The sequence below is a fragment of the Tiliqua scincoides genome, chromosome 8 (assembly GCF_035046505.1).
Source record: "Tiliqua scincoides isolate rTilSci1 chromosome 8, rTilSci1.hap2, whole genome shotgun sequence".
In the NCBI taxonomy this organism is placed as follows: Eukaryota; Metazoa; Chordata; class Lepidosauria; order Squamata; family Scincidae; genus Tiliqua; species Tiliqua scincoides.
The window spans coordinates 59214652-59240763 of NC_089828.1; the positions used below are offsets into that span (position 1 = coordinate 59214652).

The window sequence follows — 26112 nt, forward strand, 5'->3', positions numbered from 1 at the left end:
CTTCTAAGGGATTAGATCAGCCATTTTCAACCACTGTGCCCTGGCACACTGGCATGCCACAAATGGTCCCCAAGTGTGCCGTGGGAATTTGGGAGAGGGTCATTTATCAATAGGACCATTGGGGGGATGTGAGCCCCCACTGGTAGCATGGTGTACCTTGTCAATTGTCAAAAAGCTGATGGTGTGCCTTGACCATTTTAGTGCCTTGCCAGTGTGCCATGAGATGGAAAAGGTTGACAATCACTGGATTAGATGAATAAAAAGGAGAACTTGGAATAAGCAAACACACAGCACTGCTTTCTGTCTTTTTCTTTTTTTTAAATCAAAAATCTGTGCAAAGGAAACCATTTTCAAACACCCCCAGCCACGACTTGTTGCTTCCTTGTGATCTATTGCTTGGTATAGACAGGAGCAGGTTCAAACAAGCAGCTTTGGTGATCTGGCCACTTTTTCCCCATCTCTCAAATGAACAGACTGCGAATATCATTCTGCATCTTTCTGCTCTGCTCTGTTCTACTTGGCAAGCCTGCTTAAGCATCCAGCCGGCCTGCGGAAGCTGATGGCTTTCCCATCTGTGCGGGGCCGAGCAAATGCTCTTTCCATCCTTCAGGCAGTCCGACCCACAAAGCAAATAAAACTGCATTCCAGGAAAGCAGCCCTGTTCATCTGCATCTGGGGCTAGCCCCATTGCAGAAGCAACCATGTGGGTTCCTTGAAGGGCAGCACATGACACTGTGTGTGGTCTGAGAATCATGTTCTCTTTTGATGTCACAAGTGATCACACAAGCAGAGGAGGTGTTTTGGTTTTTCATGCCAACAGTGAAAAAGGGCACTTCCAACATCTGCTGCTGAGCCCCCAACATTTCACAGGCAGAAATATGAATTTGCTTGCGACACTCCAATTCTCTATCAAAGATCAAAGAATCGTAAAGTTAGAAGGGACCTACAAGTTCATCTAGTCCAACCCTGCCTGTAACAGGAAATCCTTCTAGCATCTCCAGCTGCCACCCCTCAAGCCTCTGCTTGAGGATCTCCAGTGAGAGAGAGTCCACCACCTCCCTAGGCAATCTGGTCCACTCCTGAACCACCTTCACCATCAAGAATTTCTTCCTGACGCCCAACCAGAATCTCCTGTGTTGCAGTTTGTACCCATTTGATCTAGTTCTGCTCCCAAAGGCAGCTGAGAACAAATGTTTTCCTTCTTCCATAAGTCAGCCCTTCAGATATTTTGAAGAGCACTATCATATCCCCCTCTCGGCCTTCTATTCTCCAGGCTACGCATACCCAGTTATCTAGTCTCTCATGAGAAGTAAGATGGGGTGGTGGTTGTGGGCTCAGACGTGGGAGTTCCAGGTTGAAATCCCTGCTCAGCATTGCCTCTGACATTGCAAGAGACCTGGCTGGGCCTCGTGGATGGCACAAAGCAACTTCTGGCGTCCTGCAAGAAGCAGGCGCCTCAAAGTCTTTGTGTGATTCTGCACTTTCTCAAGACTGGAGATCATTTCACTGGAAACCAACATAAGAATCCCGCTGGATCAGGCCAGCTTCCTGTATCTCACAATAGCCCATCAGATGCCACAGGGAGCACACAAGACAATAAAATCCCTGCATCTTGTTGCCATGCCTTTGCATCTGGCAGCCAGGCTAGGAGGTTGCATGTGCCCATCCTGACTTGTAACCTGTAATGCATTTTTCCTCTATAAATCAGTCCAATCCCCTTTTAAGGGCATCTAGGCCAGATGCCATCATCACTTCCTGTGGCAAGGAGTTCCACAGATTGATTGTATGCTGGGTAAAGAAATATTTCCTTTTGTGTACAGTATTTGTGTTTTCGGCAGTTTGTGCTACATGACAAACATAGCTTTCCATGGAAGGGGGCCATGAGTTTTCTGGAAGAGATATAGCCCCCCATTTAGCCCCCCATTTAGATGCAACACCAGACAGTGGTTCAGAGCTACAGGGCCTGCACCAGTACACTGTTGCCCCTCCTTGAGCATTCAAATTCAACATGTTACTTCCTTGTTAGCCCTACAGTATTTTGCCAACGTGTCTCCAAACCAGCAATGCAAATCACAGTTTGAAACTGGTTTGCAAACCTGGTTTAGCAAACAAATGCACACTGGTTCAGAAGGGATCACAAGTTATGGATGATGATGCTTGAAGGAGGGAGGGGAGGGGTGGGCTCCACCTTCATTCTCCACCATTTTCCTCTTGATGAAAGACAACGAAGCAACTACGGCAAGAGACTTTCGTTTGCCTTTTGCGCAAGTCTTAATCGATTTACAACTCTGGCTGTTAGTTCATTGCTGACAAGGCAGTGTACGGGACAGGGCCCCTGGAGTTCTGCCAACCCTCCCCTGACAGCTGCTTCTTGGACTGGCCTGTGGCTTTTGAGCTAAGCTTCTCTACCAGGCTTCTTTGCCCAAGCAGGGCAGACAGACAACATCCAGGTACAGGTGGGCCCCTGAAACTCTTATTTTAGAAACTAAGTACTTTTATGTCCCCAAGAGACAGGCAGGCAGACAGGAAACCTGGCAAAGTTTCATAGTCCAAGCACTTTCCTTGGCACCCCATGCCACTGGGCAAGCGCTGAGCATGGAATGGAATGTGATTGCTGGCCAAGGCCAACCAGGGATGCTGGCCTCTTCTGCCTCTGGCTGGTTTTCGAGGAACACCAGCAAGCTTGGAAAACTGTGCTTAGGAAGATTGTCTAGGAAAATGTCACACATCACTGGGAGGCGAGAACTGGTTTCTTCCCCCTTTGAATTCCAGGTTGAGAGTTGTGGTTTTTTTTAACTCATATGTTTAATTTGAAAAATTGCAGCTGTTTGTTGTGCCAAAAATGGGAGGGGGCTTTGAACAAAATGGGTTTCTGGATCATGAATAAATTGGTATATTGTTAAAAATGGTCAATTACGTGAAGCTGGCTTCCATCAAGTAGACCCTTGGCCCATCTAGCTCAGAGTTTTGTCTACTCAGGCTGGCAGCAGCCCTTTCCCAAGATCTCAGCCAGAGAACTCTTTCCCAGGTCTGCCTGGAGGTTTTAGGGATGGAACCAGGGATTTCTGCCCACAGAACGGGTGCTCTGCCACGGCAGTCCCCTCCACCCACCAGAATTACTCACAGCCTGTTCAGGAAGACAATGCCTGGAGAACGACACAGACCATGAGAAGTTGCTTTCTGTGGAAAGCAACACAGGCATACCTTTTTATTGTTGTTTTGTCCTGTGACTGTTTCTGATCAAGCAGGTTTTTGAAACAATTCAGGTAGAAACCTGCTACACCTGTTGAGCCGAGCAAAAGCAGGGTGAGCCACCAGAAGAGACCATTCTTGCAAACAGCCATTCTTGAGTCTCTGAAAAAGTTGTCACCCATCTCTAGTGTGTCTGTTCCTCCCTCCGAGTTTGGGAGGATACAAATGGATCTAGCTATTTATGAAGACTGGGTGAGATCTTTACCAGATGCCCAAATTCCAACCTGATGACGGCACTTGAGATGCCATTAGCAGCAAGCCAGGCTGTGTCAATCTGCAATCCACAACCTTTGAGAGGAAACAAACAGGCTCCTTTGGCAGGTTTCTTGGCGTCCTCGGCCCAGCTGGCCATCTTGGCGAGGTTCCCCCCCCCCCATTTCCACATTTAGATAGCCTCCATTTGTATATTTGCATTATGATAGCAACAAGAGAACCACTTTAAAAGCATGCATGAACGTTTTCAGAATGTTCCTATTCAGTACTGGGGACTCCATTTCTGAAATCCTCTTCTAGAGAGACCCAAACTACCTCCCCCTTTATTGTTCATTAGGCGACAAGATCATTTTTACTCTCCCTTGCTTTTGATGGCCCACAGCCGTCCTATCCAACCTTCCAGCGCTGATGCAGCCACAATGCAGCTTGAAGGTAAGGGAACAAACATTCCCTTGTCTTTAGGAGGCCTCCAGGACTCCCCCCCCCCAGTGCAGGATGCTGCACACACACCCCCTCCACTGGCACAGCTGCATCAGTGCTGGAAAGTTAGGTCTGGGTTGCGAGTCTACTGCTCCTCCCTGCCCATATTGTTTTGATTTCAACTCTTATCATTCCGGCACTTGGCACATGCTTTTCACCAGCTTATATTGTTTTAATTTGCCACCAGCTGTCATAAAAGTGTAGACATTTTTTCTAACCAATTAATAAGTCACTTCTCAAAACCGGACCTCTGACCATGTAACCACGAGCTTATTTTGCTCAGTAAGGCCATATACAAAGATGGAAAAGAACCAAGGCCTTGCTCAAAAGCAGGCAGCTTAAATTATCAGAAACAAACTGTTAAAAAAGGAGGAAAAGAAACACAATGCAAGAAAAGATCAAGGTGCACAAACTGAAACCAGTTTTCAACCCATCACAGCTCCTAACTTTGGAAGGAGCCACAGAAGCAAGAATTCCAGGAGGCACTTAGAGAGGATTCTTTCCTTTGGTGCCTTTCTACCCTTCAGACCAGTTCAAAACCCACAGCTCCCAAGCAGGCAACTTTGAGACTCCTAGCTCTACCAAGCTAGGAGTCTTCACACCCATGTCAAAGTGCAGCTCCCCGATTCTTTCAGCAAACCTGCTCCAGAAATTCTGGTCACCAAGACAGAGACCAAAAAAGTGCAAGACATACATGTGCATTTGCCCTCAAGTGTAGCCATTACTGCCTGTTGCCTCTGCCTGGGCTGCCCCTACTAGCAGGAATGGTGGAAGTGCAACCCCATCTTGGAAGCATCCCAACACACACTCAAAGGAGAGGCAGAACTGCTCGCCCTCCAAGGGGGCTGCCCCTTGTGTGTCGCTGCTCTGGCCTGTCCTATCCATGCCCCCACTCACCCTCTACCAGGGGTTAAAAAAGCCTGCCAGCTGGAGAAACTGGATTGTTCCATCACTCCCAATGCAGAGGGACGGTCATGGCTGACTGGCCTCAGACAAGGCCTGTTATTGTGAGTCACCGATTAGCACTCCCTGTGCGGTTTTGGTTGTGGGGCAACAAGACCATCATTAAAGGAGAATTCCTTTCCCAGTGAGGCCTGATGCGCCATCTGCGCCCAATGGCAAATCTGCTCTCCACTCTGCTGGCTCCGTTTGGAGTCCTCCTCGCTGGCTGCTCTGCTCCCCTGCCACTGCTTCTTGTCATAAGCAGGGCTGGTACAAACACCAGCTTGTACAGTGCAGCAGTGAGATCCAACTGATGGTGAGGAAGTGGTTCAGTTTTGTTTGTCCTTCAGGGCTTGGATTCCTGCACACACATCAGCAGCGCTAATCATTAGCCGGCAAGTTCTGATAAGGGCCTTGCAATAATGCACACTGTTGCCTGCACAGATAGTGCAAACACACACCCCAAATCTAATCATTTCTCTTTGTTTTCATGCCTGCCTGCCCACAGCACCTGCAAATAAGAAATGCAAACTTTTGAAAAAGACAGAGGAAGTTGACAGAAGCCAACAGATGCCTGGAGCCGCAAAACAGTAGGACAGGGCACACCTTGCAGCCACCCCCGCACTGGCACCCCTCACTATCTGCAGCAAGAGATTCCACCTTCTGTGTGCAAACAAAGTGATGCAAAGCAAATAAAGTGGCTCGCAGCACAAACAGAAGCAGTGCAAGACCAAATCAGTTCTAAGCAAGAGCAACACCACAGGGTTCAGAAAGCTGAGGGAGAAGCAGGCCTTGGCGGTTCAGGGTAGTTGGAAGACACAGGCCCAGGAAGCTGCCTTGCCCCCTCCAGCTCAGGGCTGTCTACACAGACTGACCAAGGCTCTCCAGGGCTTCAGCAGAGAAGGGTCCTTCCCTAGCCCCACCAGAAACACCACAGGGATTGAACCTGGGATCTTCTGCTCACACCCTGGCCTCCCCCTGGAGGAAAGGGGTCAGAGAGTGAGTACAATCAGCAGGGGTCTGGTTGAAGCGTTGGCAAGAGGGGGCAGTGGCCCAACAGAACCAGAGACAGGCACAATGGCGAGGGGGAACTAGGAAGAATGTGGGGCTGGGAGAAAATCCACACAAGGTCCAGGAGTGGAAAGGACAGGAGTCAACACAGGCTGCTTAAGGTTCAAAGTGGCTTTGCTGAATCATCCCCAAAAAACACCTAGTCCAACGTCCTGTGCCGTATTGGGGCTAGCCAGCCACTCCTGGAAGTTCATGAGTAGGCCCTTCCTCATCATTTGACCCTGGAACCCAGAGGTTGACTGCCTCTGAACATGGAGGATCCACTTGGCTACCATGACTAACAGTTGTCGATAAGCCCAGTCTCTGTGATTTTGCCTAAATTCATTTTGAAGCCCTTTAAGCCAGTGGCCAGCATGACTTGTGGGGGTGAATTTCACGTTACGCACTGTTTAAGGCCACACTGCTCCCTTTTGCCAGTCCCAAAGCCCCCTGCCAATGGACTCCACTGGGTGATCTCAGGGTGTCAAAGGAACACTAGGACAAGAAACACAAGCCAGGCTGGTGGGCACGCTCCGCTGCAAAGTGTATTTTGCTCCTCAACAACATAACAAACCCAACAGGGTTACAGAGTCGGCCACTTACTCAAAGAAGCACCCAAGCGAGAGGCGCATAGAACCTCCTCCCACAGTTCTGGGATACACAAAAGACTCGCACAAGAGTTCTGTTTTCTGTGGCACACAACAGATGCTCTCCCAGTTCACAAACACCCAAACATCAACCACACGGCCAAGTCCGTCAGTTCACGTGGGAAAACTATCCCAATCCTTATGGCGATGGTCTGGCCCTCTTGGTGATGCTGTGGGAGGGGCAAGGCTGTCCGCTGCAGTCCAGACACTGCTACTGCTGGTCCCCCTCCTCCTCCACTTCCATGGCTGATGGCTGTTGCTCCTCTGCAACTTTCTCCGGGTCTCCTGGAAGGATGCTGGAGATGATCTGGAGGAGGGCCTCAATCTGCTCCTCCGTCAGTCGCTCCTCGCTCTCCTCCACAATCTGTAGATCAAAGGCAAGCAGAATCACTCTTACTCCCCCCTCTTTACTCACTCGCCACCGTCAGCAACTTGAGACAGTTGCCTGGAAGCTGCAGACCTGACGCCTCCTCCAGCTCCTGTCACTGGCCAGACACTATAGAGCCTGGGGAAGGGAGGCTGCTTCCCTGGCTCCTGGGAACAATGTCTCAGGAACAGGGAAGACAACGCCTGGCCCTGATCTGCCAGCCAGAGGATGATGGTTCTTTGCATCAAGGATGCCCATGTCTGGAAGGCAGAGACCACATGGCCAGGTCACCACAGTCCCTGTGGAGTGCAGAGCAGCAGGGCCAGCTGGGGAGCAAACAGAAAAACATTGTCCCCCTCGTTTCTACAGATGCTGAGTGGAGCACTAGAAGCGTGGGCAGCGGGCCAGAAAGAGCTGTCCAGGCAGGCACAGAGAGGCCCCTCCCTGGAAGAGCAACGCTTATCCATCTACTAGGCTGCTATCTCAGCGCAACACTGACTCTGCCAGCCACTGTCTGGTGGGATCAACATTAATACATAAAGCTTGAAGTAGTAAAGGGCCTAGATGGTGATACACCCAGTTGATTCTGTCAGAGGTTTCCAGGCCAAAAACATTTGTCTAGTCTTTGCCCAGAAACAATCTGCCCAGAGCTCATGCATTAAACAGGAGAAGAACACAACAAGAAAAAACAGAGCACTCTTCGGGCTCCCGCGGGAGTCAGCCATCAGTGTAACTTCTCATCCGCTAGGAATTTGGCTTCTCAGCCAGGCACAGACCAACACCTCCCACTCCTTAATCTTCCTTCTACCAGACAGCAGCCTCAGCTTTCTCCTTGGGGGAAGCTGTTACACCAACAGCTAGCCACACACAAGCAGACGTATTATTTCAACTGCAGGGCTCCACCTCCTCCCTGTTTGCAGGCTTGCAAAGGGACAGGACACAAAACGGAAACAACTAAGAATGAAGGGATCCAAAGCCCAGTTCATTTGGCAAAGCTGAACTGCATCCACCTGCTCTGCCTCCAAATCCATCGCCTCAACTTTGTATCCAAGAAGGGATTTGGGGGCAGTGGCACTTTTGTCAGAGGGATCAATCCGAGAGTCACCTCAAGCGTCACCTGTTCTCTGCCACAGCCTCATGAATTGTCTTATGGGGGGAAAGAGCAGGCAGAGCTGTTGCCTCCCTGCCAAATCAACTCCTTTTGCTGGGGCAGATGCCTTTTTGGAGTGTTTGTGTTTGCAATTCATTTCCTTCTCAAGCACGGAGGTTGTGTTTGCTCAGGGAGACCACAGCACACCGGTCAAGACTTGTTCATGAGCCAGCTCCCATGGCTCAGTTTGCAGTGGATACCAGGCCTCTGCAGCCAGGAAAGACAGCAGGCATGACATGCTCCCAGGAATGGGACCTGAGAGAAGAGCCCCATCCATGCAGACAGGCCCACAGGCAGTCGCACAACCTGACCCACAGGCCTTCCTGCTCCATTCTTGGCAATTAATAATAATAATAATAATAATAATAATAATAATAATAATAATAATAATAATAATAATAATAATAACAACAACAACAACAACAACAACTTTATTTCTACCCCGCCTTTCTCCCCGAAGGGACTCAAGGCGGCTTACAACATATTAAAAACAATTTAAAAACATATTAACACATACTAAAAACAGCAGTCAGAGTAAAAATAGGTAAAAAGAGCATAGAGCAGCAGCAAGTCATAAAAGAATCAGGCCTGTAAAAAATATTAAAAGATGTTAAAAAGATGTTAAAAGGCCAAGAACTCAGAAGGCCTGTTTAAACAGAAGGGTCTTCAGGCCTTGCCGAAAGGTCTCAAGAGAGGGAGCCATTCTTAAGTCAAGGGGAAGGGAGTTCCATAGCGTTGGTGCCACTACTGAGAAGGCCCTATTTCTTACAGCCGCCCCACGTACCTCCCTAGGCGGCGGCACTTGTAAAAAGGCCTTCTCTGATGACCTGAGAGGGCGAGCCGGATTGTACGGGAGCAGGCGATCTCTAAGATACCCTGGTCCAGAGCAGTATAGGGCTTTAAAGGTCAACACCAGCACCTTGAATTGGGCCCGGAAACGAATAGGCAGCCAGTGCAGCCGCTGGAGAAGCGGACTGACAGGGTCGAACCGCCTACTTCCAGTAACCACACGGGCTGCCGCATTCTGCACTAGTTGCAGTTTCCGAACCGTCTTCAAGGGCAGCCCCACATAGAGTGCGTTACAGTAATCTAATCTCGATGTCACCGAGGCATGGATCACCGTGGCCAGGTCTGCACGATCCAAGTACGGCCGCAGCTGGCGCACCAGCCGAAGCTGAGCGAAGGCCCCCCTTGCCACAGCCGCCACCTGGGAATCCAGGAGCAGCTGCGAGTCCAGGTGGACCCCCAAGCTGCGGACCTGCTCCTTCAGAGGGAGTGCAACCCCATTCAGCGCAAGCCGATAGTCCAGCACCTGCATCGAGGATTTCCGAACCAGGAGAGCCTCTGTCTTATCTGGATTTAATTTCAGCTTGTTAGCCCCCATCCAGATCCTCACTGCTTCCAGGCAGCGCTCCAGGCCCTCAACCGCCACCCTGGAGTCTGGAGGAAAGGAGAGATAGAGCTGGGTGTCATCAGCATATTGATGGCACCCCACTCCAAACCCCCGGATGACCTCTCCCAGCGGTTTCATGTAGATGTTAAATAGCATGGGGGACAGAATTGAGCCCTGTGGCACCCCGCATCTCAAGGGCCAGGGTGTCGAACAGGCATCCCCCAGCACCACCATCTGGGACCGACCCTCCAAGTAGGAGCGGAACCACCGCAAAACAGTGCCTCCAGCTCCCAACTCGGCCAATCGGCCCAGAAGGATACCATGGTCGATGGTATCGAAAGCCGCTGAGAGGTCCAGCAGGACCAACAGGGACGCACTCCCCCTGTCCAGTCCCCGGCGTATTCTTGGATTACTGCTCTCTGCTGGCCTCCAGGTGGCAGCAACTTCCAGGTTCCTTCTTCATCCCCACTGCCACTTCACAGGGCAGCTGTGGCAACCCACAGTTTTGTTGCTTCTGATCCATGAGGTCACTTGGTAGTACAGTGATGTTGTCAACAGAATCACGTGGGTTGCCGCAGCCAGTCAAACTAAATGGAGGGGGGTGGGGGACACTCAAGAAATGGGGGCCGCTGGGGAACAAAAGGGCACCGAACAGCATCGAAACAAGGGGAATGTCCAGGAAGAGATGGTGTTACTTGACTGCTCTTCCAAGCTTGAGGCAATTCTGCACAAGGATGTCTGGGAGCTGCAAATCACTTACCAGCTGGATCTCAACAGCAGTCATGGGCCTGTGGTTGAGAAGCTGGAGCTTTTCAGCCCTGCGCAAAAGCAAAGGACAAGACAACACCATGTAATTTGGGGATTCTGGTCAACAGGAGCAGCCCACAAGATTAACCTTCCCTTGCTGATTGAGCAGCCACAGTCTTGGCTGCACATCACTTCCAGGGGTCTCTGGAACCACAGTCTGGCCCCAAAGTAGACACATGACACTCAGGGCAAGGCTGTTTGGATGCCTGGAAATAGCTTGTTGCCCCATCTGTGCAGCACTTGGCTGCCCAAGAGTTCCAGAATCCCCAGTGCCCTCTGCTTAGACACATTCCCAAAACACTTCCACCTTCCTGAGTCCAGGAGTGTTTGGGCAGGCTACCATTTGCAGCTCACTCGCTCCAGGTCAGTCCCCAGGGAGAGCTGGGGAGAAGCTTTTCCACTTTCCAAGGCATCAGAAAAAAGCCCTAAGGAGTCTGTTTCCAGTCTTTACCCGAACATCTATGAGACTGCCAAAGTTGGGCAGTCCCAGCATCCAACATCTCTGGGTCTGGGCAACACTCCTTCTGCTTAGGGCAGAGGACAACATGGGACAGAACAGGGGAAGCACAGGCAAAACTGGGAAAGGAAAAAGAGCAGCTGTGGCAGAGAAGCCTCCTCCTCACAAGGGATGGCCTTCCTCCAGCAGAGCCCAGCCTGCCCCTCCTGCTACCAAGGAACGAGTCTTCCAATTGTTGACAGCGCAGAAACCACAACTGGAAGCCACACAGCCCCTCTGCTCCCCGAGGCTCCCTCCCCAGGGTGACTTGGTGTCCCAGGACCACGGCAGAGTAGCTTCTACCCACATTGTGAAGCTCTGGTCAAAATGGGAGCACCTTCTGCTGAAGCTCCCCACCCCGTAATATTCCCTTCATGATGCAGGAGGAGCCATGGCAGCGGCCTCTCCTAGGAGGCCTGAGGCTTCCTGCCTCACCTCTGCGGCACAAGCTCAGGTGTGGCTTAGCACCTAAGCCAGGCAGGTGACGTGAGAAGGGCAAGCCATTCTGCCTCCGGCTTCCCCATCTGGAGTAAGGGCATAAGAACACTGGCCAACCTGACAGGGCTGTAAGGAGTACCTAAATAATGCAAAGCCTTCTCATCACTCCACAGAACTACATGAAAGGGCTTGTTCTCAAATAGGATGGTTAAACCTTTCCATCATTCCACTGCAGCCCCACCCAGAGGATCTTACAAAGGGACTGCACTCCACAGTTTGATTCCAATGCATTTAAACTTTTCTGTTTCCGATATTCAAAATGGCTTCTTTTTGGCTCTGGGAGGTCAAGACCAAATCCAGCAAGGGCACCTGGCAGTCTCAGGCACGTCCAGTCTTCTTTCACACTAGCCAGCCTGACAAGGGACTTCTGCTCCAGAATTGCCACTTCTGCTGCTCTGAAGGAGTTCCACCACCAGGGACCATTAACATAAGAACAGCCCCACTGGATCAGGCCATAGGCCCATCTAGTCCAGCTTCCTGTATCTCACAGCGGCCCACCAAATGCCCCAGGGAGCACACCAGATAACAAGAGACCTCATCCTGGTGCCCTCCCCTACATCTGGCATTCTGACTTAACCCATTCCTAAAATCAGGAGGTTGCGCATACACATCATGGCTTGTACCCCATAATGGATTTTTCCTCCAGAAACTTGTCCAATCCCCTTTTAAAGGCGTCTAGGCTAGATGCCAGCACCACATCCTATGGCAAGGAGTTTCACAGACCGACCACGCGCTGAGTAAAGAAATATTTTCTTTTGTCTGTCTTAACCCGCCCAACACTCAATTTTAGTGGATGTCCCCTGGTTCTGGTATTATGTGAGAGTGTAAAGAGCATCTCCCTATCCACTCTGTCCATCCCCTGCATAATTCTGTATGTCTCAATCATGTCCCCCCTCAAGCGTCTCTTTTCTAGGCTGAAGAGGCCCAAACGCCATAGCCTTTCCTCATAAGGAAGGTGCCCCAGCCCCGTAATCATCTTAGTCGCTCTCTTTTGCACCTTTTCCATTTCCACTATGTCTTTTTTGAGATGCGGCGACCAGAACTGGACACAATACTCCAGGTGTGGCCTTACCATAGATTTGTACAACGGCATTATAATACTAGCCGTTTTGTTCTCAATACCCTTCCTAATGATCCCAAGCATAGAATTGGCCTTCTTCACTGCTGCCGCACATTGGGTCGACACTTTCATCGACCTGTCCACCACCACCCCAAGATCTCTCTCCTGATCTGTCACAGACAGCTCAGAACCCATCAGCCTATATCGAAAGTTTTGATTTTTTGCCCCAATGTGCATGACTTTACACTTACTGACATTGAAGTGCATCTGCCATTTTGCTGCCCATTCTGCCAGTCTGGAGAGATCCTTCTGGAGCTCCTCACAATCACTTCTGGTCTTTACCACTCGGAAAAGTTTGGTGTCATCTGCAAACTTAGCCACGTCACTGCTCAACCCTGTCTCCAGGTCATTTATGAAGAGGTTGAAAAGCACCGGTCCCAGGACAGATCCTTGGGGCACAACGCTTTTCACCTCTCTCCATTGTGAAAATTGCCCATTGACACCCACTCTCTGCTTCCTAGCCTCCAACCAGTTCTCAATCCACGAGAGGACCTGTCCTCTAATTCCCTGACTGTGGAGTTTTTTCAGTAGCCTTTGGTGAGGGACCGTGTCAAACGCCTTCTGAAAGTCCAGCTATATAATGTCCACGGGTTCTCCCGCATCCACATGCCTGTTGACCTTTTCAAAGAATTCTATAAGGTTCGTGAGGCAAGACTTACCCTTACAGAAGCCATGCTGACTCTCCCTCAGCAAGGCCTGTTCATCTATGTGTTTTGAGATCCTATCTTTGATGAGGCATTCCACCATCTTACCCGGTATGGATGTTAGGCTGACCGGCCTATAGTTTCCCGGGTCCCCCCTCTTTCCCTTTTTAAAAATAGGTGTGACATTTGCTATCCTCCAATCTTCTGGCACCATGGCTGTTTTGAGGGACAAGTTGCATACCTTAGTCAAGAGATCTGCAACTTCATTCTTCAATTCCTTAATAACCCTTGGGTGGATGCCATCAGGGCCCGGTGACTTATTGATCTTTAATTTATCAATGAGGTCTGAAACATCTTCTCTTTTAACCTCTATCTGACTTAACTCCTTGGTTAGGAGGGGCCGTTCGGGCAGCGGTATCTGCCCGAGGTCTTCTGCCGTGAAGACAGATGCAAAGAACTCATTTAATTTCTCTGCCATCTCTAAGTCTCCTTTTATCTCCCCTTTCCCTCCCTCACCATCCAGAGGGCCAACTGCTTCTCTGGCGGGTTTCCTGCTTCTAACATATTTGAAGAAGCTTTTATTATTCCCCTTAATGTTGCTGGCCATGCGTTCCTCATAGTCTCGCTTGGCCTCCCATATCACCTTCTTACATTTCTTTTGCCACAGTTTATGTTCCTTTTTATTCTCCTCATTAGGGCAAGACTTTCATTTACGGAAGGAAGCTTCCTTGCCCTTCACAGCCTCTCTAACTTGGCTGGTTAGCCATGAGGGCACCCTCCTGGATTTAGTGGAACCCTTCTTTCTTTGCGGTATACACCTCTGCTGGGCCTCTATTACTGTTGTTTTAAGCAGCCTCCATGCACTCTGGAGAGATTGGACTCTTTTTACCCTCCCTTTCAACCTCCTTCTAACCAGCCTCCTCATTTGAGGGAAGTCCGCCCGTCGGAAGTCAAGAGGCGGACATTAAGAGGCGGCTGGATTCAGAACACAGTTGAAGCTGTCCCCGCCCACTGGAAATTCTGCAGGATGATGGGTTTATTACTGCAAGGGATGCTGACAGGGACCAGAAGGCACACCAGGGCCCTGATCACAAAAAGACAGTGTTACAGGGCTGGAAACAGGATGAAAATGATGCTGCGTGCAGGGGTCAGAACCTCTGGCAGCTGCAAACGGGTAAGTCTGATTTTTCCTGGCACACCAGGGCCCAGCTCAGATAGCCCAGGGCACATCTTCAGAAGCACTGCTGGGATCAGTCCACTGCGAAACTGCTGTCTTGTTATTTTCACTTTCTATTCAGGATACCGGTCACCTGTCAGCCCCAGAAACGCACAGCTAGCAGCTCCCTCTGCTGGCAGCATTGTCAATTCACACAAGATCCTTCCATGCTGTTGTTTTAAGGGCACGAACACAAAGAGAAGAACATGAAGAGCACACAAACCCCAATGACTCTGTACTGGGTTCTGGGGAACCTGATGATCTCCCAACCTTGGCCCTTTCAAATGTGCATTGTGAATTGTCAGCTTTTTGCTTTTAGAAGCAATCCTTTTCAACAGCATTTTTTTGGCTTGCAAATATGATTTTTGTGTGAGAAACAGCTGCGATGAGATGGGAGGATTTGTTGGGATTTGGCTGCAGGAAAGGGGGTCATTTGGAGGTGTGAATAAGGTGCAAGTCCGTTTTTTGCAAGGGACACAGCAAGTTGAGGTGATGTTTCTTACAGCCACCAATAACTCCAGCAGGTCCAAACTGGAGAAACCAAATGAGTGCCAACATCAAAACAACAGCAGAGCAATGAAGTTAAATCTGAAGTTAAATCACCTGTTGTGATTTAAGGAAGGAAAATGTTGAGGCACTAAAGGGTATACTGAGAAATACATTGATGTATGAAACTCCCTGTGTTGTGCTGTAACAATAACAGGTCAGTGTTTCAGGAAGACGTGAATGTGTCGTCAAAGTGTTTTGTTTTTTGCTTTCAATTGTTCTTTATTATTTCTGTATTATGGATTTCAAGCCATTGTTCTGCTTGCCATTTTGTATAACTGGATTTTTAAAATTTTGCATTGTTTAGACTTGTAGAAGAAAGGCCATCAGTACTTCCACCAGAGTGGTCATTTGGCAAACCAGAAATACTTTTGGAAACGGATGTTTTAGAGCGAATGTGTGTGCATTTCACCTGTTCTCTCATTGGTTTCACCTGCTGTGGAGGTGTTGTGGAGGTTTCACCTGTTGTTGTTTCACAAGTTTCTGGAGGAAAAATCCATTACGGGGTACAAGCCATGATGTGTATGCGCAACCTCCTGATTTTAGAAATGGGTTATGTCAGAATGCCAGATGCAAGGGAGGGCACCAGGATGAGGTCTCTTGTTATCTGGTGTGCTCCCTGGGGCATTTGGTGGGCCACTGTGAGATACAGGAAGCTGGACTAGATGGGCCTGTGGCCTGATCCAGTGGGGCTGTTCTTATGTTCTTAAACTACAATTCCAAGGAAGCCTTGCAGGTTTTCTTGTTATCAGGTGTGCTCCCTGGGGCATTTGGTGGGCCGCTGTGAGATACAGGAAGCTGGACTAGATGGGCCTATGGCCTGATCCAGTGGGGCTGTTCTTATGTTCTTAACTAAAATTCCCAGGAAGCCTTGCAGGTCTCTTGTTATCTGATGTGCTCCCTGGGGCATTTGGTGGGCCGCTGTGAGATACAGGAAGCTGGACTAGATGGGCCTATGGCCTGCTCCAGTGGGGCTGTTCTTATGTTCTTAACTACAATTCCCAGGAAGCCTTGCAGATCTCTTGTTATCTGGTGTGCTCCTTGGGGCATTTGGTGGGCCGCTGTGAGATACAGGAAGCTGGACTAGATGGGCCTATGGCCTGATCCAGTGGGGCTGTTCTTATGTTGGTTACTAGCTCTACAATACTTCAATTGAAACTGCTCACGCAGTGCAGCTCTATGAACACACTTGCAGAGTTGCAACCTGTACATAGTCTGCGAGTTGTGCATTTTCATATCCTGTGCTTATGCCATAGTGTTCATCTTCGATTATTACTTCCCGTCAACTGGGCTTGACCAGTCAAAAGCAAACATTTTCAGGGCCCACAAAGCCCCTGAAAAAAGCCACATGGCAGCAAACAGGAAGATCTAGTAACAGATAAGCGACGGGAAAGTGCCTGAAAAGCAGGTTCACTCATCCACTCTTTTGAAACTGATTACTTCTGACAAGTTTTAATGCCACTCTAAAAACAGGGGGCCTCCAGATTGCAGGATCTGACAACGCCCACTCCTCTGGGCACTAAAGGCAAAGATTTAGCTTTGGCGCCGCACAGAAAGAATTATACCAATCTGCTCAGGGTTCCCAGAAAAAGCTCAAATGGCAGTGCATGAGGGAGATGGGGTGAAAACACCTGTCCAGCTCAGGGGCAGGGGCTCAGCCTGGAATTTTGAGGCAGAGCACTGCCAAATATGGAAGCTTCATTCCTAGAATCATTTTTGAGTGTTGTACCAGCTAAGAGACTGAACTAGGAATAGGGAATCACAGAGCTGGAAGAGATCTTATAGGCCATCAAGTCCAACCCCCGCTCAAGCAGGAAACCCAGAACTAGAGCATCCCCAGCTATAGCAGAGGCTGGAGGACTGGCCAGCCTCTGCTTGAAGATATCCAGTGAGAGACCCCCTCCCCTCCCATAGGTAACTGGTTCTTTTGTCAAACAGAAAATTTTCCCAAAGTTCAACCAAAACTTCTCTCCTGCAGACGAAACTCAATAGATCAAGGCCTTCTGGGACAGAGGACAAATCTTTGCCAGCCTTCAGGTATTTGGAGAGCACCATCATTTCCCCCCTCAGCCCTCTCTTCCCCAGGCTAAACATGCTCTGTTCCTTTAGCCTTTTCTCAGTTCTTCAGACCCCTGACCATCTTTGCTGCCCTCCTCCGATCCATTCCAGTTGTGACTTTTGCAGAAGTGACCCTAGACAAGGCTCTCAGCCTCTGTACCTTATATGTGATGCTATAATGACCCCCACCTGGCAGAATCATCATAAGGAACACACCAAGTGCTTTGAACACTCCAAAAGGCTACAGAAGGGCGAGGCGAGGCAGGGCCATCGCCTGCGTATTAGCCTGGTCCTTTCAAAGCCACCCAAGCTGTTGCGAGGAAGCCTGGGAGTCAACTACTGCCCGGAAAACACCTCGAAGCTACTCTCACCTCACATGTACTTGGGAAATGGAGGGTTCATCATTCAGTGGCAGGTCCACATGCAAACCCTGACAGCTAATCAGGGATCTCTAGCAGCTGCTTGCATAGCTGCTGGTGACTGGCATGAATGAACCAGGGCAAGAAGCACTGGAACAGACTGAGGCGGCCTCTTGGGTTCATATTCAGGGCCATCTTGAGGAGGGCTGCAGCTCAGTGAGAGAGCACCCACTTCTGCAAGCAGAGGGTCCCAGGTTTAATCCCAGCAGCCTCTCCAGATGGGGCTGGGGGAAGGACCCCTCAACTCAGGGGCTGTCTGGTTGTGGCTCTCCAGGGTTTCAAGCGGGGGGGAGGGTCCGAGTCAGCCAGTGGCCATTTCCTCCCTCCATATGCGTACACCATTTTGACAGTCCCATATGATTCAGTAACATTCACTCACATCCATTTGGAATGCCAGTCAACGGTCAAATTCACTGTTGTATGTACTGACACCTACTTTGTTAACTTGTAGTCTTTCACAGCTGTGAGGAAGTCCCGTACAACCTCAGGACTCTGGAACTTGCAGGGCGTCTTTGAGATGTACTTCAGTGTCTAGAAAGACAGATGAATACTCAGAGGGGTTGCAGCAGAAGCAGCACAGAGTCCGCAGCACCTTTATTTCAGCGGAAACTTTCTTGCACCCAGTGAAATGGACCACACTCCCCAGAAGCTTCTTCTGAAAAAAGTGGGTGACTCTGAAAGTGCCTCCAGACTTTCTGGTATTTCAGAGCAACAACAGCACAGTTCATTCCTCACATTTCAAGCCTAGTTTAAAAGCATATTCCTCCAACCTCAAGCAAATCCTGCAGATAACATACTGGTACTTCTCAGACTACAGGTATCAAATACAACAGGCACATTATAATCCAAGACTGTAGGTAACTTAAAGTTAATCAAGAACTGTGAAAAAAATTTTCCAGCTGGGAATACAAAGCTGTCACATGTTTCAGAATGGCTGGATACAGCCTCGTATTCATTCTTCCTTAATCATGGGTATTTTTAGGGCTGGAGAGGTCATCAAAAAGGGAACCAGAAGGCCAGCGGGCAAAGGAGCATCATCATCAACCTCAGAAAGGCTGGGAGGATAAAGCTTTTGGGTTTGATGACTCAGAATGGACAGGACAAGTCACATAAAACCATGAACAGAGTAAGGAGAGAAACCGATTCCTCCCTTTTGGGTGGCCGTGGGGGAGAGGGGCCGACAGCAGAGCTGGGGAGATCAGTAGCAGGGAGTCCTGTACACACAGCAGTGTGTGAGATGGGGAGGAAAGGATGTAGTGGGGGACTGGATCATCCCTGCTGTCTGTTTTCACGTACTTCATACATGATGGTGTTGAGATTCTGCTGACCAGCACTCTGTCGACTTTTTCCTGTCTCTCGGCGCTGATGCTTCAGATCAGTCAGCAACTGGAAGACCTGAAAAGGAATGGCTCGGCTGTGAAGAGGCCTCAAATGCCACCGGAACTTTTAAAACAACATTTTTGTGTGCTCCAAGTCCAGTCCCAGGAGGAGTACATCATATGTGCCAACAGGTCAAACCTGACAACTTCGAGGGGACGGGATGGGGACATCTCACTGGAAACTCCACAAGGATACTCATTAAAAGTTTCTTATAGTTTTGTTACCAGGAGTCGGGAGATTTGGGATTTTTCTCTCAGACCCTAAAACGCCCTTTAAAATTAAACATTTTATATCCTGCCTTTCTAGTTTAGTAATAATAAAAGACATTATATTGCATACAATTCCACAAGCCAGAATCATGGAACAAACAGTTCTACCTCGTAATTGCTGAGAAGTGCTGCATTTCCATCTTTCCTAGAAAAACAAATGGGGGGAAATAAATGAGAGAGGGGCTAGTCCTTCCCCAGCAACCACCCAGGTCTCCTGCCCTCCCATCTCCAAGGCTCCCACAAGGAAACTGTTTTTCAAACCAGGGGTGTACACAGCACATTCCTTTTCCTAGTGCTGTGAACCTGGCGTGGGGCATGCAGGTGTGAGTGTGCATGCTGACACACTACTCCACTGAATGGTTACTGCATTTATCCTGACAGGAGTGAAGTGGGCAGAGAGTGAGGGCTTCCAAAGTGAGGACCCCGGGGGTTACATCCTTCCACGGGATGCTTGACAAGAAAAACCAAGCCCATTGGGGTCAGGTGGATAGCAGGCTGCACCTTCACCATACCGTCCACCTTGACCTTCTCTCCACAGCAATGAACAGCACCCATTCCAGTTTATGGGGCGGAGTGACTTCCATGTTCCTAGTGATTCTAAGCATAGAGAATGGAGTCCCTTCCATGGACACAGTCCTATCTTTGCTGTTGTTTCTTGGTCACACTATAGTGTGACAAAACTCTGCAGGAGCAGAACTGAAGGTTAGATGGTCGTTCTGTTTGGGAAAAAGCTTATCTTACTACAGAGTAAGGAAGTTGGAAAACATTTAAAAAGAAATGCATTCCTGCCTTTCAAAAATCCCTGTCCAGAAATACAGAATAGCAAACCAGCATTTTAATGACTTCTAGGGCCTTAGCAAAAAGGAGAACCAATTTCAAAATATTTGTTTGCAGCAGAAATACTCTCTTCACATTCGGATGTATAATTTCTTGCAAGTCCTCTGAGTTTCTCTCCGCAAAAGGAAGGGTTAGAAAAAAATGATCCACATAAAATGATACTGAATTATTGCATGTCAACGGAAGTTGAATGACCCACAATACATGTTTCTCCTGATCCTGCTAATGAGGGCCACATGTGTAAGAACATTTCGGTGGCAGTTTCACTGGCTGGACTGAGTAACTGTGGGCACAATTGAGGTGACCATTCCTGGGTACATCTGTTGAATGCACAACCACATGTGCTTTCATCTGATTCATCCAACTCCCTCACACTGCTACCAATGCTCCAGTTTCATATTTAAGCATGTCCTCCAATGAAATAGCAGTCAGAATTTTATTTCTTTAGGTGATAAATAAATTCATTGCAGGTTTTAAAAAGTGCCACAAATGCTATACGTCCTTGGGACAATGGGTTCTGCTGAACAGAGAGGCGGCAGGAAAAACAGAAAGTGGCCACAGCTATACAAAGGAGGGCAGGGGGGGCTATTCAGCCCCCCCTGCAACATATTTAAAAGTACAGCCTATTATGCCCAGCAGCGCCAATGGTGTGAATGGAAGCGCCACAGTCATCACTTTCACACAAGTTCCGCCGCCTCTTCCACAAACTTCCACAGGTTCTGCCATTGTTGTGAAGCTGAATTGGAGTTCAGAAGGGGCGCCCCTCCTGCAAATGCGCTGAGGTGGGCGCCTCCACTCGTTTTGCTGAGCCTGGGGAAAAATTCCCCCTCGCCAGCCCACGTGCAGGTCGCAGAACCGACGGCCCAGTAGCGTAGCTAGAAGGGGTGCAAAGCACGAAGTTTTGCACACTGCCTCACTGGAAGTTTTGCAAGCCGCCTCCCCTTCAGAGCCATTCTGGGCTGCTGAAGCGGCTGACAGCGCACCCCACAGTGCTCACTGTGGTGAGGCACCACACAAAAGTTAGTGCTTTGCACTCCTGGCACCCCGTAGTGCACACTGCGATGAGGCACTGCACCCCCTTGCACCCCACAGTGCTTGATGTGGTGAGCCACCTTACAAAACATAGTGCGCTGCACCCCTTGCAACCTGCAGTGCAGAGGCGCTGTGCAAAGCTTAGTGCTTTGAACCAGTGGCATAGCTGGAGGGGGTGGAGCAGCCAGTCCTGCGGGGAGGCTCAGCGGGGCGGGCAAGCAGCCCCTCCCTTTGGAGCCATTCCTGGCGGGGGGAGCAAAACGGAGCCATACGCCACCGCTCGGACGCCTGTGTTCCTTTTGCCCCCCCCAGCTACACCACTGCTTTGAGCCCCTTGCAGCTCATGGTGCGTGCTGTGGTGACTCCCTGCAGAGCTCAGGGCTTTGCTCCCCTCCAGCTACGCCACTGTGATGGCCAGAAGTCTGGTGCTGGGGGGCTCACCCCACCCCGAGAGAGCAGCCTGATAACCCCCAGGAGGCCGCTTTCCAGCAAGGACAAGGAGGGGGCGCTGGGGGAGGCAGACACGTGTCCTGCCGCGTTCCCACCAACACGGGTCGGAGGCCGGAGGTCCCCAGGGGAGGCCAGGCCTGGGCTCCGGCCCCGCAGGAAGGCCCGGAGCTGCCCACCTCACCACCACCACCCCCTGCCCGCCGCCGCCGCCTTCTTACACCTCCATCTCCGCCGGCGCTCGGGAATGACGTCATCAGAGGCCGCCGCGCAGCTCCGCAGGGGCAAAAGGGAGTTGCATTGGCCGGGAATCGAACCCGGGCCTCCCGCGTGGCAGGCGAGAATTCTACCACTGAACCACCAATGCAGCGCGGCTAGAGAGGCCGCCTCCGCACCCTGCAAGCCTGCCTCCTTCAGTGCGGGCGCCTGGGAGCCCTGCAGGCTCAGGCGAGGGCCCCCAGTCCAGCCTCCTGGAGCGCCCCCCCCCACATCCAGTGGCAAGGAGTTCCACGGGCCCTGCCTCCTGCCACTGGCGCCTGCACTCAGAGACAGCCAGAATCAGGAGGCTGCACAGCCCCCAGGGCTTGTCGCCTCTGATGGGCCTTTCCTCCAGAAATCTGGCCCACCCCCTTCAAAAGGCATCCAGGCCGGGAGCCATTGCCACGTCCTGTGGCAAGGAGTTCCACAGATCAATTAACACAAGGTGGCAGAAGAGCCCTGCTGGGTCAGGCCCATCTAGTTCAGCTTCCTGCCTCTCCCACCGACCCACCAGAGGTCTCAGGGAGCAGACAAGACCACAACGGACTGCGTCCTGTGCCCTCCCTTGCGCTGGCTTTCAGAGGCAGCCTGCTTCTAGAACCAGGAGGTTGCGGCTTGCAATCCGTGATGGACTTTTCTTCCAGAAATTTGTCCAGTCCCCTTCAAAAGGCATCCAGGCCATGTGCCGCCACCACATCCCGTGGCAAGGAGTTCCACAGACCAATTCCATGCTGGGTAAAGAAATATTTTCTTTTCTCTGTCCTCGCTCTCCCAACACTCAGTTTGTCCCCTGGTTCTGGTGTTGGGTGAGAGGGAAAAGAGCATCTCTCGATCCAATCCATCCCCTGCATAATTTTTTCTAACCAGTATCAGAAGCTGACTCAGGGCCCAGTCCTATCCAACTTTCCAGCACCGGTGCGGCCCTGGGGTAAGGGAACAAATGTTCCCATACCTTGAGGAGGCCTCTGTGACTGGCTCCGCAACATGGGAAGCAGTGCATGCCCCACTGGCACAGCTGCACCAGCAATGGAAAATTGGATAGGATTGGGCCCTCACTCAGCCCCTTTGAACTAAGCCAGTTTCTCAACACTTGCCCTCTGCTGTATCACTTCACATAGTCCACCCATTCAAAGTACCACCGGAGTAACTGCTGATGGCATCATTGCCAGTTACTTCTCAGTTGGGAGGCCAGATGCAACATGACAAACACCAGCAAGAGCCTCAAAGTGGAGGGCTTTTTCAAGTGCAGAAAACCTTGCTTTGAAGCCTCCTTCCACTATTGGTTGGGCTGAGTTCCTGGTCTTGCTGCTGGGTGTCAGGTGTCCCGGGGTCCTGCAAGTACCACCAAACACCACCTCAAGTACCACTGGTGGTACCCATACAGTTAGTTGAGAAACCTGAGCTAAGCCAACTCCCTAAGCCTTCAACAATCTTGAACAATTCACAATGTGACCAAAAAGCGACGTGGGGGGAGGAAGCGCAGGGGAGTCACCCAGCCAGACCTGCTCTCCCCTACCTGGCCACTGTGGGCTGAGCAGAGGACTGGCCTGAGCCAGCTTTGAGGCAGCGAGGAATGGAACCTCCATGGTCAGAGGCTGCCTACCGAACACCAGCCACTGGGGACATGGGGATGGGAGCTCGATCCTCTGCTGCTCCGGGGCTTCCTGGGGGCCTCCAGGTGACCACTGCAGGAAATAGTGCTGGGCTGGAAGGCCTGCAGCAGCGGGGCTCTTCTGGAGAGCCTTGAGTCTGGAGAGTTGGGAATGGAGCTGCCTGCTCCAGGAGCAGTCTACCTCAACCTGCCAGCCAGCTTGGGAAGCTGGCCACAGGAGTGCGTAGGCTTTTGCTCCGAACCCACAGGGCTCTCCTGAGGCCTTTAGTTTCTCAAATGCAGTCCCCGAATGTTTTAAAATTCCATCAGCAAAGAACAGCGGCCCTCCAGGCCAGAGTTGGCTTGTGCATAGGACAGAAAGGCATCAGTGCACACCTGGGGCCTGGCAAGCACCCTCCCAGCTGCCTTCTGAGCAGGGCTGCTCTTGGGAATGTGACCTGATCTGGTTTTGCTTTTTCGCTTTATTTTGTGGCTTGCTCAGCCCCTTTGAGCTGCTTCTTCTTCAAAACGACTCACGGGATGGAAGCAGGAAGGCAAACTCTTGATCTGAGCCATAGCCTGTGACTGCAGCGATGGCAGGGCTGGGCCCAGTCCCCTTTTCTCATGGCATGAACCACCTGTGGGCTGCCTTGTGTTGGGTTTCCTTCCCAAGAGCCTGTCTGTGAGTGCTGAGCTGGCAGAAAACCAGCCTTCTTGCTGGGCCCCAATCCAGCTATGTTGCTAGACAATCTGGAGAACAAAGCCCCCAGTGTCCCACCCCCACCCCCAAAAAAAGTGTGCTCAGCATGTTGACAAGGGAGCAGAGCGCTAATCTGGTGGAGAGGGTGAAGGCTCTCGGGATCCGGGGGTCCCTCTGCATGTTGGGATTGACTGCTGAAAGCCGAGGGGCCCAGGCAGTGCTATTGTGTTTGTGTTCTTTGTCATGAAAGATGTTTACTGCGCTCAGCGGTTTGCTGATCACATCAGAGTGTCTCTTAAAAACACATGCACACAAAACCATCCCCTATTCAGGAAACAACTGGCCGAAAAAATGCAAAGATGTCAACACCTCTCTACACCAGCTGACTGTGCAGTTCACCAGCACTTTCAGGCTGTGTGCAGAATGTCTGTCTGTCTTTTTCCCTGTCGTTCTCTGATCCTGAGCATGGCTTCTAAAATCTCTATTTTGCATTCTGCATTCATTCGATAACATTTGTTCTTTCAGGAAAGCACAAAACTTGCAAGGCCACTTCATTCTCATGACAACTGACAACATTACATAGCCAGTAAATTTAGGTACAAAGCAAAACATTCCCTTTTCTTTTCTGCTTGCAATGGAAATTTAAATATCTTTACACTTAACACAGGACAAATGTTCCCCCAACAGGTTGTAAGTCAACGATGAGGGTCAGCTTATGCTGCAGCCCAGTGTTTCTCAAACTGTGGGTTGGGACCCACTAGGTGGGTCGTGAGCCACAGGTGTGTCGCGTAGCACCTAGCTCTGCTGCCATTGAAAATACAGAGCTGAAAATACAGAGTGCAGAGCTGCTGGGCAAGGGGGCTCCGTATGGGAGAGAGACAGGGTACTTTGCCCTGAAGACGGCAGAATGCTGGGAAGGAGGGAGGACTGTGTGGTTGGAGAGGGATCCAAGTCTGTATTCTGTCTGTGTGCTGTCTAATGGGACCTGTGTAATGGACTTAGGTGTGATGCCTAAATTGATGCCATTTTCAGCCATGACATCATTTCCAGGTTTTTGACATCATTTCCAGTGGGTCCCAACAGATTGTCATTCTAAAAAGTGGGTCCTGGCACTGAAAAGTTTGAGAACCACTGCCATAGTCTTTGTTACTGATAACAGGCCAGCAGTGTGCATGGCACTGTACAAAGGATAGGAGGACAGGTCCCTGCCCCAAGGAGCTTACAATCTTAGAGCACGTGGGACATAGCAAAGAAAGATAAGAGAGACAGAGGCAGGGATAAAATAGAGGGTTTCTCTTTCAGATTCTGACTATGACCATTTGAAATGCAAGCCAATGCATGTCTACGCAGACAGAAGTAAATCCCATTCTGGTCAATAGTGCTTGCTCTCAAGCAAGTGGACACAGGATTGCAGCAGCAATACTTATCTGGGAGGGCAAATGCTTATTAAGCAGGGCAAATGCTATGATGGTCTGCTTCAGAAATAAGTCTGCTTCTGGGGCATTTGGGGGGCCGCTGTGAGATATAGGAAGCTGGACTAGATGGGCCTATGGCCTGATCCAGTGGGGCTGTTCTTATGTTCTTAAGTCCCATCATAGCATTTACCCTGCTTGACTTTGAAATATGCCACCTAAGGCTGTCCTGCAGTGCTGCCAATCTTCTTTATTTTTACAAATGTGGTGAAATGGAACCTTTTCAAAGGGGCCCTTGGAAATGGCATCACAGATTCAGTCAATGGAGACACTCTGATGTCATGCAATTCATGCTTGCTGTCATACACCTTCCTTTAAACGGGAGAGCTGAAGAAGAGCTCTACAGGATCAGGCCAAAGGCCCATCTAGATAGTAATGCTACACTAATACTAATATTTATTATTATTATTTTATTTATATCCCCGATTCTCTACAGAGGTCATACCCAAAGAACACATTTTTTTGTTGGCAACCTTCAGTCTCGGCAGACTATGGTATCGCGCTCTGAAAGGTGGTTCTGGAACAGCGCCTAGTGTGCCTGAAAAGGCCAATTCGGGAGTGACAATCCCTTCCACACCGGGAGCAAGTGCAGTCTGTCCCTGGTCTGTCTCCCTGGCTATGGGCCTTCCTTCTTTGCCTGTTGGCCAAGTGTCTCTTCAAACTGGGAAAGGCCATGCTGCACAGCCTGCCTCCAAGCGGGCCGCTCAGAGGCCAGGGTTTCCCACCTGTTGAGGTCCACTCCTAAGGCCTTCAGGTCCCTCTTGCAGATGTCCTTGTATCGCAGCTGTGGTCTACCTGTAGGGCGCTTTCCTTGCACAAGTTCTCCAT

At 50.3% G+C, this 26112-nt stretch overlaps 1 protein-coding gene and 1 non-coding gene across 2 annotated transcripts; both read right to left on the reverse strand.

Moving 5' to 3' along the window:
* Positions 1-6457: 6457 nt before the first annotated feature.
* CRCP (CGRP receptor component) lies at positions 6458-21575 on the reverse strand. Its single transcript, XM_066634908.1, has 6 exons — positions 21485-21575; positions 19056-19092; positions 18595-18693; positions 17735-17829; positions 10255-10312; positions 6458-6948 (listed from the first exon to the last, which is right to left on the reverse strand). Exons 1-6 carry the CDS (start codon positions 21490-21492, stop codon positions 6796-6798), a joined length of 450 nt encoding a protein of 149 aa, XP_066491005.1. The 5' UTR covers positions 21493-21575; the 3' UTR covers positions 6458-6795.
* Positions 21560-21630, reverse strand: TRNAG-GCC (transfer RNA glycine (anticodon GCC)). Its single transcript has one exon. It is a non-coding gene; the product is annotated as a tRNA-Gly (tRNA).
* Between the last annotated feature and the right edge of the window lie 4482 nt (positions 21631-26112).